Source organism: Trichechus manatus, unplaced genomic scaffold (genome assembly GCF_000243295.1).
Source record: "Trichechus manatus latirostris isolate Lorelei unplaced genomic scaffold, TriManLat1.0 scaffold00030, whole genome shotgun sequence".
Classification (NCBI taxonomy): Eukaryota; Metazoa; Chordata; class Mammalia; order Sirenia; family Trichechidae; genus Trichechus; species Trichechus manatus.
The window spans coordinates 19,871,539-19,886,828 of record NW_004443966.1 but is presented as its reverse complement, the minus strand read 5'-3'; the positions used below and the strand labels follow the sequence as shown (position 1 = coordinate 19,886,828).

Sequence of the window (15,290 nt, the reverse complement as noted above, 5' to 3'; positions counted from 1 at the left end):
TCATGAGGAACCTGGGCTTCAGCCGCCTGAAGATAGTTGGAATGACAAAGACTTTGTGAAAACCACGCACATTACATATGAAAACAGCAGAGGGTGATCAACCTCCAATTTAGGCATTCCCAGACCCTGCAGTCTGTCTGTTCTCCTCAGTCAAGCTAGCCTGCTCAGTTGTTGCCCAGGTCCCAGTCTGAATATTTTGGATGTTTGAGAGTTAAGCATTTACATTTGTGCCTTTAGCTGCGGTGATCAACTTCATTACTTTCTTATATTCACCTGCTTTATTATTATTATTGGAGCCCTGGTGGCACAGTGGTTAAGTGCTTAGCTGCTAACCAAAAGGTAAGGCGTTGAACCTACCAGTTGCTCCGTGGTAGAAAGATGTGGCAGTTTGCTTCTGTAAAGATTACAGCCTTGGAAACCCTGTGAGGCAGTTCTACTCTGTCTTATAGGGTCGTTACGAGTCGGAATCGACTGGACGGCAGTGGGTTTTTTATTATTTTTTTACTTTCCTTAGCCCTTGATTAATTACTTAAATATAATCTAATCAGATGTAGCCCTTTTCAGTATTTTAGCTAATCCTAACTTCTTTGTAAACACCATCTAATTGTAACTGGGCAGAACTTTTTCAGTCATCTAAAATATGCAGTCTATATAAAAGAGTTCAGTGGAAATCCCCCTTCCCTGAGTCTATGAATGACTGTTACATAAACTCTACCATTGCATATCGGGCGCGTACCAGGAACCCAATTTGGGTTTCCCGTCGAAGACCCAATTTTAGAGGTTGGGGAGCTCATCGTTCGATTCCTGGTAGGTCTTCATAGGTAGGTTCTCCGCCAGAAGTCAGTGGTGAGGAGCACAAAAGAGGATTATTTCACCCCAACAGGCAGCCGTTTTCATCGTGGGAGCTACCGGGAACTGTTCGCGGGGGCTCGGGGTTGTGTCTGAAGAGGCCGCTAGGGAAGGGACCCTCCCAGCTGGAAGGGTCAGAGTAAGTGGGGATCCGGGTCTGCGATCAGGCCGAGGGCGTTCCCACCAGACAGCACTGTCACAAGCCGGCATAACCGATGGACTTTATATCCTTCTAAGAAGAACATGGGTGTCACGAAGCCTCCCTTTCGCGACTAGCGCAACGGGAGAGTGGCAGGAGGTAGGAGCCCTCCTCGAGAAAGTCTGAAGAGACCCTCCCGCCAGGGCGTTCAAACGGCCTACAGACCACGCCTTCCCCGGAACCGGAAGCTCCGCTACTGGCTCCGCTTGCAGGCGGGCTAGTTAAAGGGGCGGGAGCGGCAGCGGGAACTGCAACTCCCAGCATGCTGCGCGGAGCTTCCGGTTTCCGGCGGGAGGACCAGAGTGAGTGTTTACACCGGCGGCTCTGCGGCCGGGTTCCTACCGCGGGACGGGTGAGGGCGCTGGGACCCGGGTTGCTGGGCCTCGCAATGTGTCCTCTAGTTAGATGGTCCTACGGGAGCGGTGGGTTTGCCACAGAGAGAGTGTCCCTGCCCGACAGCTAGCTAGTTCTGTGACCTTGGGCCAGTGACTTCATCTTCCTAGTCTCGGTTTCTTCATCCCAAAATGTGAATGATGCTTGCCTCAGGGAACAGTTGTGAGGATTAAGCGAGATATGGTATCTGAAAAGATCTATTCCTTCTCCTGTGATTATTCTTGAGGTGGATGGTACCTTGAGGATGCCGTGGCATCTGCTGGGCAGCCTCACAGCCTTCTCGTTCCTTCTCTCCACTAGAGGTCCCTTTGGAAGCAGTAATGATGACTTAAACAAGGGCTTGTCCTGCCTTACAAGATTCCTCAACCATCAGAGTTTCTGATGCAATTTTTGGGTATCCATTATGGACCAGGCATTGGGACAATAAGGCGAAAAATTCTAGTGTTTGCTCTCAAGAGTCTCCAAGAATAGTGGCGGAGACTGAGAAGTAACAGATATTTGTAGCCCTTTTCCCTGAGGGAGATTGTGGGAACAACAGAGGAAGGAGAGCCTAAGAAAGGGAGAGGAGACAGGAGGTTGTATTTGGGTTAATCTTAGTAGAAGTTTGCTAAGAGGCCATAGAGAGAAAAGGTGTAAAATGAGAGCTTTGTTACGAATGGAAGCTTAATGGAGTGTACTTATATGTTGTGGGTAGGGGACAGGACAGGGCTCTGTCTGTGAGAAAGGCTGGCAGAGGGGGCAGAATGTGAGCAGTTTTGTAAGCCAGGCTCTGTAGTTTAGAATTATTCATAGAGGTGGTTTGGAGCCATTGGAGGAGTTCTGAGCAGAGGAGTGGTCTGTGTTTTAAAATGATGACTGGAGTGGCAGCATGGATATTTGATAGAGGAGAGGCAAGAAGTAGGGAACTTGTTAGAAAGCTGTTGCAAAAGTTCAATCAACAGTTGATAGAAAAAAGTCTAAAATAAGAAGGTGTAGAGAAGGGAGAGGGATGGATGATCTCATTTGAACCTCACAACATTCCTATTAGGTTGCATAGTGTTTTTAATGTCCACATTAAAGATGAAGAAACTGAGACCTAGAGAGCTGAAATGCCTTGCCTTCCATCACAGGGTGAGTAAAGAGAGGACCCCAGACTCAAGTTCTGGCCTCTTGGTACTGCATCCGGTGCTTTTCTAACAGTGTTATCCTGATTATCTCTCCTTCAGTCCCTTGATGGGGTGGGGTGGAGTAGGGGTACAGTCTGGCCTTCAACCACTAAAGTTTTGTTCTTTTACAGGGAGAAAGAGAGAGCGTGAAAGAGAGAGAATGTCTCTCTCAGACTGGCACCTGGCGGTGAAGCTGGCTGACCAGCCACTCGCCCCAAAGTCCATTCTGCGGTTGCCAGAGACAGAGCTGGGAGAATACTCGCTGGGAGGCTATAGTATTTCATTTCTGAAGCAGCTCATTGCTGGCAAGCTGCAGGAATCTGTTCCAGACCCTGAGCTGATTGGTGAGTCTCTGTGGACTAGGGATGAGCTGCTGCTCTGATCTCTTTTTGGGCAAGAGACTTCTGGAATTATAAGAGTAAATAAAGAGCGTGGAATTTGTTGCCTCATAATGTTAACACTTCAGGGAAGTGAGTGTTGGGCAGATAGAAATACAATCATATAATAAAATTATTGGTTGCCAGTTCAATTATATATCATACTGAACTACTTTATATAAAGTTCCTAAACTATGACATTGTTGAATTCTTTCTCTGAAGGTGCAAAAATTAGGGGTGGGGAGGGAAGGAGGGGCTGGTCAGGGGAGGCTCCCTAGTATATGGCATTTGAAAGAGGCCTTAAGGAGTGATAAGAATTTTTGTTTGGTTAGTTGGTTAGAGGGATGGCAGGAAAAAAGGAAATGAAGATGGCAGGGCATTCCGGGGGGAGGAATTTGTTGTTGTTGTTTAAATTTTGTTGTTGTTGATAATATACACAGCAAAACATATTCCAATTCAACCATTTCTACTGTGCAGTTCAGTGACATTGATTACATTTCAAGTTGTGCAACCGTTCTCACCCTCATTTTCTGAGTTGTTCCTTCTCCGTTAATATAAACTCACTACCCCCAATGTTCCTAGCTAATCTTTTGAGTAGCTGTTGTCAATTTGATTGCATATAGATAGTTCTTAAAAGAGCATAATGCTCAAGGGAGACATTTTTTTACTAGTTAAGCTAAACTATTGTTTGGTTTTAAGAAGACGTCGGGATATTTTGGTTTAAGTTTTAAAGATTATTTCAGGGCAATAGTTTCAGGAGTTCATCCAGCCCGCAGTTGTTGCATTTTTTTAATAGCTAAGTGATCCAACTGCCCAAAAGTGCTTTTCCAGTCATACTGGTACTGGGTTCATCCTTTTTTTGTTGTTGAATTTTTTCCATTCTTTTAAATTGAGCAGTCTTCACAGTTTTAAGCTGTAGGACTTTCCTGTGGGCAGATTCTGTTTAAGTCCGTTTTGTGAGTTTGTACTTGCTAACAGTTGTTAAAATGCGTTTATTAAGTAAGAGTATCTTTTAAAGCATATATCATTCTCTACTATCTCTCCAATCAAGATAAGTTTCTCTGAGGACAGAAACCAACTATCTAAATTGTTTTGAGGAGTAAAGTATAAATAGGCTGCTCCTTTTTTAGATCTGATCTACTGTGGCCGGAAGCTAAAAGATGATCAAACCCTTGACTTTTATGGCATTCAACCTGGGTCCACAGTCCATGTTCTGCGCAAGTCCTGGCCCGAGCCTGATCAGAAACCAGGTGAGTGCGGGGCTGGCCCTTTGATAGGCAGAGCTTCTGTAATATCTGTAAGGGATGGGTCTGGTGTTCTCAAGGCACAAGCCTGGGTGAAATGAAGGGGTGATTTACTGAGATGGTTATAGGTGATACTGTTATTACTTATTGGATTAGACCACATTGGTAAACAGAGGCCAGTTTTGACCTTGCTACTGCCAGCACCACTTCTCTACTTTCTAAGTTCATTACCCATTGTTTTCTGATGAGATGGGGAGTGTGTGTTTATTTAAAATTACTTTAGGTTAAGAGCTTATTTCTCAGTGAACCTTGTGCCCTGTTGTTGTTAGATCGTTCTCATTAGAAAGAAGCTGGAAACTTCTTGCACTTCTCTAGTGCTGTAGCTTGTTCTCTTCCTACAACTGCCTCAGGTAGTGATTTGCTCAGTCAGTTAACTCCTACTGTACTAGTAATTTATTTTCCTGAAGCTTGAAAATATTCAAACAGTATTAAAGTAGCTCTTGGAGAAAATATACAAAGCCTCTAATGCCTTCTTGATTTATTAATAAAAGGTGCTGCTTGGAGTTCATAATTTAAAATTTGCATTTGTGTTTTAAATTACCTCGTCAAGGATAAAGCTAAGTTATATAAAGGAGATTAGCTTAATTAAACTGGCATTTTGAAATATTTTATATGACTAGTTATCAGCTTGAAAATTTACTCTGTTTTTCAATTCTAAACATAAAGGCAAAAACATCTTTTGTATACTGATGGGACGTGAGAAAGAGAAAAGCGACCTCTGATGTCTGGGGGCTGGCCTGGTACTATCAGCTAGGTCTTGCTGTTCTCATGTTGAACATAAACAGTTTCATAGATCATCAGCAACCGACGAGACCACATACGCTGAGACCATGGTGGATCAAGACAAAAACGAGATTCCTATGGTGTCTGAGTATAGATAAAAACCTGAACATTGTCCAAACCACAAAAATGACCAAGTACTGCTCTATTCTGGCTAACACGAGTGACTGCTGCTTCTCTACCGGTTACAGCTTTAGCCTTGCTCTAGTTTTCCTTCCTTCTAGCTAGCCAAGCATAAAATCAGCCCCACTTCCTGATGGCATCCAATGCAGAGCAAAATCTGGCTTCCTTAAACTTCCCCCAAAATCACACAACCAAATCCTATAATAAGTCCTTTCACTACCCTCTTACTGAGACACCCTGTGGTTCCCCATGGTGTGCATCCTCCCTGTCTACAAGGCGCAGTAAACCCAATTTGCTCAACTGCAGGTGTGCCCCTGATGGTCTTTGGCTCAAGAGCATTGACAGAAGGAAAGTAACATTTGTTGCTTCTATGAGCTAGGTTTTCTTTTCTTTGGTATCTCATTTAATCATTATAGTGTCTCTGCAAGGTAGGTAACAGCATTAGCATTTTATAGGTGAAGAGAAAGGGTTAGAAAGGCGTTTCTTTAAGGTCACCTACTTAGAAAATGAATACCAAAGCTGAGATGTGAACCCTGGTCTTCCTGGCTCAAGAGTGTGTCTTTCCACTGGGTTGGCTGCCTCCCACTTCCAAAGGGTGAAATTAGCTCAGAGATGTTATTGAGATACCCATTACTCTTAGCTGATTATCGGCTTAAGATATTAAGTGCCCCTTTCCTCCCCACTTTCTGACTAGAGATTTATTTTCGATACAAGTGGACTTTTTATTGGGGGGTGAAAATGAATCTGAAAAGACACTGTTTTTGTGAAGACGTTTTGGCTGTTTTATCCCTGAGCACTCCTCTTCTAAAAGCAAGTATGTTTCCTCATCTCCCACTGGATTAGAGCCTCTAGGAGGGGAACTTGTCAGTCCCACCCTTCCCACCTGGGTTCCTTTGGTAGTTCTCCGAGGCCAGTTGCAAACCCTTTCAGGGTCTTATCTTGGCCTGCTGTTGAGCAGAGATATGTACCTTGAGCTCCAGCCACATAAAACAACTCGCTGCTCCTTCAAAGCACCACGTTCTTTTATTCCTCCCTGCATTTGCACATGTTCTCACTTGGCTCAGAATGCCTTCTCCTCCCAGGAAACATCTGCTCAAACTCTCTTCTCTGGGAGGGAGCGCAGTGTCCTACCTCCTTCTCCTCAGTGATGGTTCACTGCCTCTGTGTCCCTAGTGCCCAGGATGCACATCTCTGCTGAGGCCCTCAGCTGAGTATTTTGTAGTGTGTGTTTGTTCTGATCTCTTTTTCTGCTATTGTCCTAAGAGTTGCTTGATGGTAGACTTTTTCTGTAGGCATTATTTTATCCTTTAGGTATTCCTGTCTCTTGCCTAAAACTAGACAAGGAGTAGACATCCAGTACATGCTTGTTGAACGAACTCCTTAAATAATTTACTTAAGATGAATATTTTTCAAGAGACAACCTTCACGATTAGGACCATGGGTAAGAATGTGGCTGCCATGCTGAGCAGCCCCAGGGGTGCCATTCACCTTGTTTTGGGGGTGGTGCCCCCTGGACTTGGGCAGTACACAGTCTATACAGGCATAAGTGGTGGTCCTGGGTGAGAACAACCATACTTTTAAAAGTGTGACCCAGGGGGAGCTGCCTACTTTGCACCCTCCACCGTTAACCCACATTTCTTCACCTTTGAAATAGGCCGATGTCCTAAAATAGGTAGGTAATCAAGTATAACTAAGTCAACTGCTAAACTTTCCACATATATAAATAATAGTTGTCTAGAGACCAAAAAGGAGTTTTGGGCCCCAGTGAAACATTTGCTGTCAAGCATGTATGAAAGTTTGTTAAGAGCCTTTGAAGTACAGTGTGTTTTTTTGGTCCTTCTTGTATTTTCTTTTAAGTTCAAGATAGTAGTACAGAAGCCAGAAAGAAAATACCAAAGAGATAACGATTACCTGTGATCCTGTCGCCCCACCTAAGTGCTGTTCTTCTCCTCATCCTCTTCCAGCCTTGGACCATGTGCACACTGACACGTTTTATGTAGTTATACCAGAGAATGCACATACAACTTTGTTCTATTTCTTTCTCTTAACATATTGTGTCAACATAGCTGCAGAGGGTTAAGATGGTTTGCAGCACTTATTTTAAATCACTGTGTATGAGGCTACTGAGTTGAATAGACCTTCCTCCTGTCCAAATGTAAGAAGTCTAGAATTCCTGCAGTGGGATATTGATCAGAACATTCTCTTGTATGTGATAACATTCCCCTCTGCTGGAACTTGAATTTGTTTGCTTGTTTTATCTATTAAAACTCTTAAAAGGGAGTGCAGTGTTCACATCTGTGGCATAAATGGGCTTTTCTGGATGGGCACTCACGTGTTCAGTGGGGCAATGAGGAAGGGGAACCCCTAGGCCAGGCTGCACCCGGGCACATGCTGAAGTGATGCTGCGGGTTGGTGGCAGGGCCAGGGCCTGGGCTGTAGGGTGACTGTGTCTTGTCCTCAGAACCTGTTGACAAAGTGGCTGCCATGAGGGAGTTCCGGGTGCTGCACACTGCCCTGCACAGCAGCTCGTCCTACAGAGAGGCGGTGAGTGCACCGCGGCCCCCAGCCCCAGACTCCTGCCAGGACTGCAGGAGAGGGTGTGAACACTGGCGAGTGATGTAGAGTGGGAGCTGGTAGCCCATTGCCATGGCAACCAAGAGTTCCTCGGGGAGTCTGTGGGCCTCAGTAGAGCCCTATCTTCTCCACAGAGGCTCTCAGCCAGGTGTTGTTGATTCCCTCTAATGATAATGATACAACCTCTCCTGATAGTGGCCTCGTGAAAGGAGCGTGGTTGCAGCCAAAGGATCCAGATACTGTTTCTGTGGGCCTCATTGTTTGACTCTGGCCAAACTGCCTGTCCATCGCCCCTTACCTGGATTTCTTCTCTGGGGAAATGGGCTGATGCCTTTTTATAGGAGAGTTGACAAGCAAAATTAATACAGCTGTGAAATTCCCAATCTATATGAATGTGAAATGATAGTGATATGGAAATTGAAAAGGAATTCTGGGGCCTGGGAAAACCTTTGTTATCGGGCTTGTAAAATGGAAGCTTTTATTTTGGAAGCATTAGAACTGTATCTCAGGGAGAGGACCAGAGACTGAAGGTTTACTGTGGTCTTGCTTTTTTTTTTTTTTTTACTGTTTCTTTGCCCTCCTGTAAGCCACACAGAATAAAAAGAGGTTCATCTGTTTCCTGGGGCTCTTGTTCCATTTTGGTGGCCTGTGTGCAAGCACTTGAGGAGAGAGTGGGTATTTGCGTAGTGGATCGTGCTGGTTGGAATGCTTAGCCCTCCCCTTCTTCTCCTGCAGGTCTTTAAGATGCTCAGCAATAAGGAATCTCTGGATCAGATCATTGTGGCCACCCCGGGCCTCAGCAGTGACCCTATTGCTCTTGGTAAGTGCAGGAGTGAACTTGAGGAAGTAGGAGTTGTTGGCAGAGGAGAAACCAGGAAAAAGCAATTACCCTAAAGAGACTTTGACCGTTTTTTGAAGAATTGCTGATCTCGTGAGAAGGAAGAGTAACCAAAATGTGTTAGATATGCCCAGCCCTCTAAGAACTCATTCCTGTGGAGAGATCGTGGCTTAAATCATAAATGAGGACAACAGCCCAAACCACAGCCATCAGGGAAGACTTGCTGCAAGCCTTCATAGATCAGGCAAGCACCCAGATGTAGGGGGAGGAAGCAGCAGGGGTGTAGTTGGTACTCAGTGTGTGTTAACTGCAGGTGGGAGGTGGTAAGTAGGGAATATCTCCACTGGAACAAGATGGAGCAATAGGATGGAAAGTGCCTGCCTTGTGCTACTTGGTGCTTTGTTTCCTCCTGCCTCTCGTGCGGGCTGGCTTGTGGTCCTATGTCCTTGTCTAGCCTCTTGCTCTGAGGCCTGAAGCCTCTTCTTCCTCCTGGATCTGGCCATAAATCTATTCTCTGAGGTGAGCCTTGTTCTTTTTCAGGGGTTCTTCAAGACAAGGACCTCTTCTCTGTCTTCGCTGATCCCAACATGCTTGATACGTAAGTGTAACCGTCTTATTAAGGGGCATCTTATATATCCTCATGTGGTTGGGCCAGAAACCTAACTGGTCTGGCCCAAGAAACCTAAACCCTAAGAGTAATGGGTTCTGCTCTTGGAGCCCATTCCCAGTCTGTCACCAGGTCTACCTTCTAAATATGTCAGGTTGGTGTGGAGGACAGAAAGAGCAAGGGCTTCTTAGGGGACGACAAAGCCCAAGGGCAGGGAGCGTGTGGAGAGTGTTGGGCTTCTCAGTCACCCTTGGGTTTCCTTCTGCCAGGTTGGTGCCTGCCCACCCGGCCCTGGTCAATGCCATCGTGCTTGTTCTGCACTCGGTGGCGGGCAGCACCCCGCTGCCAGGGGCCGACTCCTCTTCCCGGAGCATGCCCTCCAGCGTGTACCGGGACATGCCAGGTGAGCCCCAGGAGAGCGTAAGGTGGGCCCTCGGGAGCCGACAATGCCTGGGATGTGCTTACCCCAGCAGCTATGTATAGCGCTGGCGGAGGGCGTTCCTCGGGAGCTCTCAGTTTGAGTCAGGAAGTGCATCTGTCCTGTAATTTTCCAAAGGGAGAGATGAAAATAGGAATTTGGAGAGTAACTTGAGCTGAGATTTTGGAGCTGCGCCTGTATCTTTCTGTTCTTCCTCCTGAAATCTGTTCTCCCTCCCTCAGGTGGCTTCCTGTTTGAAGGGCTCTCAGATGATGAGGATGACTTTCACCCAGTAAGTGGTCTGGCTGCCTGCCATTTGGGGGAGATGGTGTCTGAGATGTGGCCCTGGCTGGGACCTGGTACTCCCAAGCCTGGGATGGTCATTGTCCTTCGGTTGCCAAGCCCATGTTATACTGTTCCTTGTCGTGGATTCCTTTCTGAACCTGGAAGCTTAGGAAGTCTCCCTAAGAACTGTTCCTGGAATGGGGGTGGGGTTCAATGCGGAATTTCACGATGCTGCTTCCCTGATTCTGGATGCTTCCCTTCTCCAGAGCACCAGGTCCACGCCCTCTAGCAGCACACCCAGCTCCCGCCCAGCCTCCCTGGGGTACAGTGGAGCTGCTGGGCCCCGACCCATCACCCAGAGTGAGCTGGCCACTGCCCTGGCCCTGGCCAGCACTCCAGAGAGCAGCTCTCACACGCCGACTCCTGGCACCCAGGTATGGAGAGAGGGCCGGGAAGATCTCAGCCAGCCCCCAGGGTTGAAGCTTCTAGTGGTAAGATGGGTTTGTCTTTGCTGACTCTGGTTTGCACTGAACTCTGCCTGGAGCCCAAGCTGGGATTTCTCACTGCACCTCTGGGGGAGTTTTTCTCACACTTGCTTTTAGGATTGAGAAGTCTGGGGTTCAGCACAGTCCTGATTGGTTCCTTCTGGTAGTTGAAGACTCTCCCCTCACATAATATGTCCTTCCACATCTTTGCCAGGGACCAGACATTACCTGCTTAAGCATTCCTGGTACCAGGTCCATCCCAGCTTCTGAGCCATCTCTCCCAGTGCTGGCGGTCCCGGCTGGGTCTGGGGCTTAGATTCCAGTTCCCCAGAGTGGAAGAGAATGGAACCTGTCCTGCCCACGTGGAGAGCTTTCAGGGACCTTTATGTGGTTGTCTCATGGCCAAGCCCCTGTTGGGAGGCAGTAGTAGTAGTGTGGTACTTCTTGGGTACCACAGGGTGATGTGTCAGCAATGGGTATCTGCTGTGAGATTGAGGTAGCTCGGCAGGTGGCACTGACCACACTGATTTGTCTGTAGGGCCATTCCTCAGGGACTTCACCAATGTCCTCTGGTGTCCAGTCAGGGACGCCCATCACCAATGATCTCTTCAGTCAAGCTCTACAACATGCTCTGCAGGCCTCTGGGCAGCCCAGTCTCCAGGTCAGTCTTCCCTACTTCCTGTTTTCCATGGGGCTTCCTAGTTACATTGGATTCGAAGCATTTTTCTGCTTTCTGGAGACCTCAGAAAGAGAATAGATTTATGGCCAGATCCAGGAGGAAGAAGAGGCTTCAGGCATGCTTCTCTCTAGGTACAGCAGGGGCATGGCATGGCAGTGTGACAGGTGAGGAATGCTCCCAGCAAGGGCTGTTGTCCTCTGGCTTCCACTCTTGCACCCAGTGACCACGGCCTGACACCACTGACTGCCTGGCTTAGAAAGCCACGGGAGTTTAGTCAAGGAGTCATTCATTCATTTATTCAGTGAGTGTTGACTGAGCATCGAGCATGTATATACTAGGCCTGGGTCCAGATGCTGGGGTTAGTGGTGAGACAGTCCTCTTCCCTGCCATGGAGGGACAAAGGGAGTTACTGAACTGGGGGGCAGCAAGGTGAGAAGCCCAGCCAGGCTGGAGGTGAGGTCTGAGGAAGGGATATCTGAGCTGATTGACACAGAATTAATTAGAGGTTAGCCAGGCAGGGTAGGGGATGTTGGGGGTTGGAAGGGTGGTTTCTAGGCAGAGGCAGCTACCTGTCTGAGCAAATGTGTGGAGGTATGTTTAACATACTCAAAACTACAAGGCCTAGTGTAAAAGACCCTGAGATGAAGTCAGAGAAAGACAGCAGGAGCCTGAGGATGAGGGGCCTTGAATGCCAAGCCGGGAGACACCATTCACTCTGCTTCATAGAAGGGCCGTCTGTAGCTAAGTGGAAGACCCAAGAGACAGGTATTACTGCATGCTGCCGTGTACCAGCTGGTTGCTTCATGTCGGCTTCCTTTACTCCTCACAGTAAGCCTGTGGCGGAAACGACATGCGTGTAACTTGCCCAGGGTCACAGAGCCATTGAGTAGTAGAGATGGTTCGAGCCTGTGTTGTTTCTACTACCCGCGAGGTCCTCGAGGACAGCCAGGGGAACACACAGACAGCTGATCTTGTTTCTTCACCTTTGCGAGCTGGATACCTGCTCACTTTGCTCTCCAGCTCAGAAGCTTTCTGTGGCTCTACCTTGCCACTGAGTTGATTTGTGTGATTTTTTAAGCAGCCTTACCCCAGCCAACCTCTCCGAATTTACGTTTCATCCCCACTGCCTTCTCCTTCCCATATGTGAACACATTTTCCCGGCTAAGCTGGGCACTTCCCTCCTGCCGTGAAATGTCAGTGAAGCCATGAAAGTACTAGAAGAATGTCTGGGGGGAGTTCCTTACATCTTTTTAGTAGAGAAGGCCTTCATAGCTGAAATGCAAACATCTAGAAGCCACTAAATAAAAGAGTAAAACAAAAATTTTTTTGTGTGACTTAAAACAACACAAATTTATTCTCTTATGTTCTGGAAGTCCAAGAGTAATAAATTTTGAGTTCACAAAAGTGAAAATTTGTGCATGGCAAATCAAACCAAACCAAAGAACAAGCAAAGCCTAAAGGCTAACAATGAACTGGGAAAAAGCCTGTAACAATATGTGAAAAGGACAAATCTCCCTGATATGTAGAGGTCCTAGAAATCTAGGACCAATAGCCCCGTAGAAAAATGGGCAAAGGATATGAAGAGACAATTCACTGGAAAGGAAACACGGAGGGCCTTAAACCCGTGAAATTCTTAGCAGTCCCGTTTCTAGGAATTTATCCTAGAGATGTACCTGCATGTAGAAATGACATTTGTACAGTTAGTCATTGCAGCATTGTTTATAATGGCACACGATGGAAAACAGTGCAGTGTGCACCCATGGTATGGAATATTATGTGTTAAAGAAAATTTCTTTATGTACTGGCATGAAAAGATCTCTTAGATTGCTTATGTTAAAAAAGAAGGTGGGGAAAGGTGTAGAATAGAGGTATAAGAAAAAGGTAAGTGTATTTCCTCAGAGAAACAAATCAAATTGGTTATTTTGGGTGAGAATGGGAGTGAATGAGAGTAAGATTTTTCACTGCATTCATGTTCAAAAATGAAATAATTTAAAGATTTATTCACCCCTATTTATAGACATATGTGTGTGTATATGCCTATCTGTATCTATATATGGATATACATCCGGAGAAACACAAGTAACTTGGTCTCTTAGAATTTAGACATTAAGTAATTTGTGCGTTCTCTTTTGATCCTTATGCTAAAATTTCCCTTTTTTATTATAAAACTTTGAATTTGTTCTCCAAACCCTCAAGCCCATCTTTTAGCCTTCCCCGAAGCCCCGTGTTCTCTGGAGGTTACTAGCAGAAACATTGCTGTAGGAATCTCACCTTCCTTTCTCACTCCGAAAGGATAGACCTAAGTGAGTCATCCTTAGAATCCCTGCTAACAGCTTCTGCCTGTTTCTGTCTTTCCACAGAGCCAGTGGCAGCCCCAGCTGCAGCAGCTGCGTGACATGGGCATCCAGGATGACGAGCTAAGCCTCCGGGCGCTGCAGGCCACTGGGGGGGACATCCAAGCGGCCCTGGAGCTCATCTTTGCTGGAGGAGCCCCCTGAACTCCCAGCTCCTCCCCAGCCCTCAGCAGGCTGCAAAGGCTGCTGCCCATGGGAGGCACTCGTGAAAGTGCCGCCATCTGTCTTCTCCCCAATACACCTATCCGATGGTCAGCTCTCTCTGCTTTGTCCAATGCGTGCCCTTTCTGGCTGATCTGAGCTGGTGGAGGCAGTGGGTAGCAAGGGATGTGGGTCTTGGTGCTGTGGTATCAGGGAGCTTGCAGACCCCTGGTTCTGGGCCCTGGATGGAGAATTTTAAACACAGGTCATGGGGATACTTCAGCTCTGTGATGTCCACATTCACTTTTAGGAGAAGTTTCTAGCAGTAGCCCTGGGATCTTTTGGCATTTTGGGATGTGGCATTCTCAGGGTGTGCCCAAGACTAGAACAGGGCTGCTGCCCAGTCTTCAGGGTGGCTGCTGTTATGACCAGAGAGGCACGTGCTTCTGAGATGGCAGCAGTCTGGGGAGAGGCTGGCTAGACCTTCAGAGGAGCAGGTGAAGGCAGGTTGCTCTCCCCTTCACTCCCTCTCCCAAAGGCTTCCAAAAGATTCCTTGCCCCTCACCGGGCCTAGCCTCACCAAGCATTCTCTGATGACTGTTCTGTAATGATGCCAGAATCCAGGTCTGAGAGCTGCGCCAGGAGGCTGGGTCCCCGGGCCCTCTTTGTCCTGACGGCGTCTATTCAAGAGCAGTTAAATAACAACACTAAACAACAACAGCAACGTGAGCAGGGCTCAGCTTTAATATTGAAGAGAGGGCGCCGACCCGCAAGCTGCTGCTCCATCCGCCTGTGCCGTCCTTCCCCCGGCACAGTGTTCCCTGTGGCGTCACAGACATGTCCAAGTCGAGCAAGTGGGTTTCACCTGCTTTGAATACTTTGTTAGGAAAAAACCCCTTCCCCTCAGGTGGTGTTTCAGTTCATTTGGGAACTAACACGGGTGGAAAGGAGCTCAGAGGTCTGCTCCAGCCCCTTGCCTTTGGCAAACGTTCCACTCATAGCATCCAACGTTGTGGCCGTTCAGCTTTTGCTTGTCACCTCCTAGGATAAAAAAACTTACTACTTATAAGGACTGCCTATTCTGGCCTTTAACTGTTCCCCAGAGTGTTTACCTCTCAGTCCCCTTTCTGCTCTGAGGGGCCACATAGAACAAGCCTGCTCCCTCTTGTGTGTTAGCAGGACTTCAGTTACTTGAGGGGAGTGGTGATTTGCCTGTCCCTTTGGCCTGTTGTCATTTTAGTCCCCAGCACATCCTGTTCTGAATGACTTCCAGTTTATCAGTGATATTGATAGTGAGGTACTCAAAAGGACCCACTATTCCAGATCTGGTGCAAACAGCACATTGTTCTGTCTTCCAGAAAATTTGATAAGTCTCTGCATTCCCCTCTCAATCCTAGGATTAATGTTGAGAGAGGTTTGCATTGGCAGAAAAGGTTTGGAACTCGCCAGTCTTCTTTGTGCCAGGCTTGTTTGTGCCTCAGTGGTCTGCCTGGGGCCCCACTGCCTCCTTGTGGTTGGGGACAAAGAGCAGGAGGCTTCTGTCTTCGAATCCAGTGTCTCTTGCTTGCTTTTAGTGGGAACAAAGGCCAGTTCCATCCTCATGGGTCTGTTCTGGTCAAATGGGGCTGACACAGCCTTTCCTGTCCCCATGATACAGCTCGCCTAGAGCTGGTTTCCATTCTGTGGCAGCCCTCACCCTGTCCCCAAGGATTGCCTTCAAAGGCACTGGGGCTTCTTAA

At 47.2% G+C, this 15,290-nt stretch overlaps 1 protein-coding gene across 2 annotated transcripts; it reads left to right on the top strand.

Annotated features, from left to right (window-relative positions):
- The first annotated feature begins 1,319 nt into the window (after positions 1-1,319).
- Positions 1,320-13,671, top strand: UBL7 (ubiquitin like 7). 2 transcript variants are annotated; one of them, XM_004374746.1, is made up of 11 exons: positions 1,320-1,400; positions 2,718-2,930; positions 4,094-4,213; positions 7,632-7,714; positions 8,480-8,564; positions 9,123-9,180; positions 9,459-9,592; positions 9,850-9,899; positions 10,159-10,326; positions 10,916-11,038; positions 13,417-13,671. In XM_004374746.1, the coding sequence occupies exons 2-11, from the start codon at positions 2,747-2,749 to the stop codon at positions 13,552-13,554; spliced, it is 1,143 nt and encodes a 380-aa protein (XP_004374803.1). In that variant the 5' UTR covers positions 1,320-1,400; positions 2,718-2,746; the 3' UTR covers positions 13,555-13,671. The 2 variants fall into 2 exon arrangements, with proteins under 2 accessions (XP_004374803.1, XP_023585593.1); XM_023729825.1 differs by lacking the exon at positions 1,320-1,400 and adding an exon at positions 1,444-2,551.
- The last annotated feature ends 1,619 nt before the right edge of the window (positions 13,672-15,290 follow it).

Coding starts and splice junctions, on each gene's coding strand:
- UBL7 (XM_023729825.1), top strand. CDS start 2,530: ATGCCTTGCCTTCCATCACAGG. Junction 4,214..7,631: donor CGAGCCTGATCAGAAACCAG/GTGAGTGCGGGG, acceptor TCTTGTCCTCAG/AACCTGTTGACAAAGTGGCT. Junction 10,327..10,915: donor CGCCGACTCCTGGCACCCAG/GTATGGAGAGAG, acceptor ATTTGTCTGTAG/GGCCATTCCTCAGGGACTTC.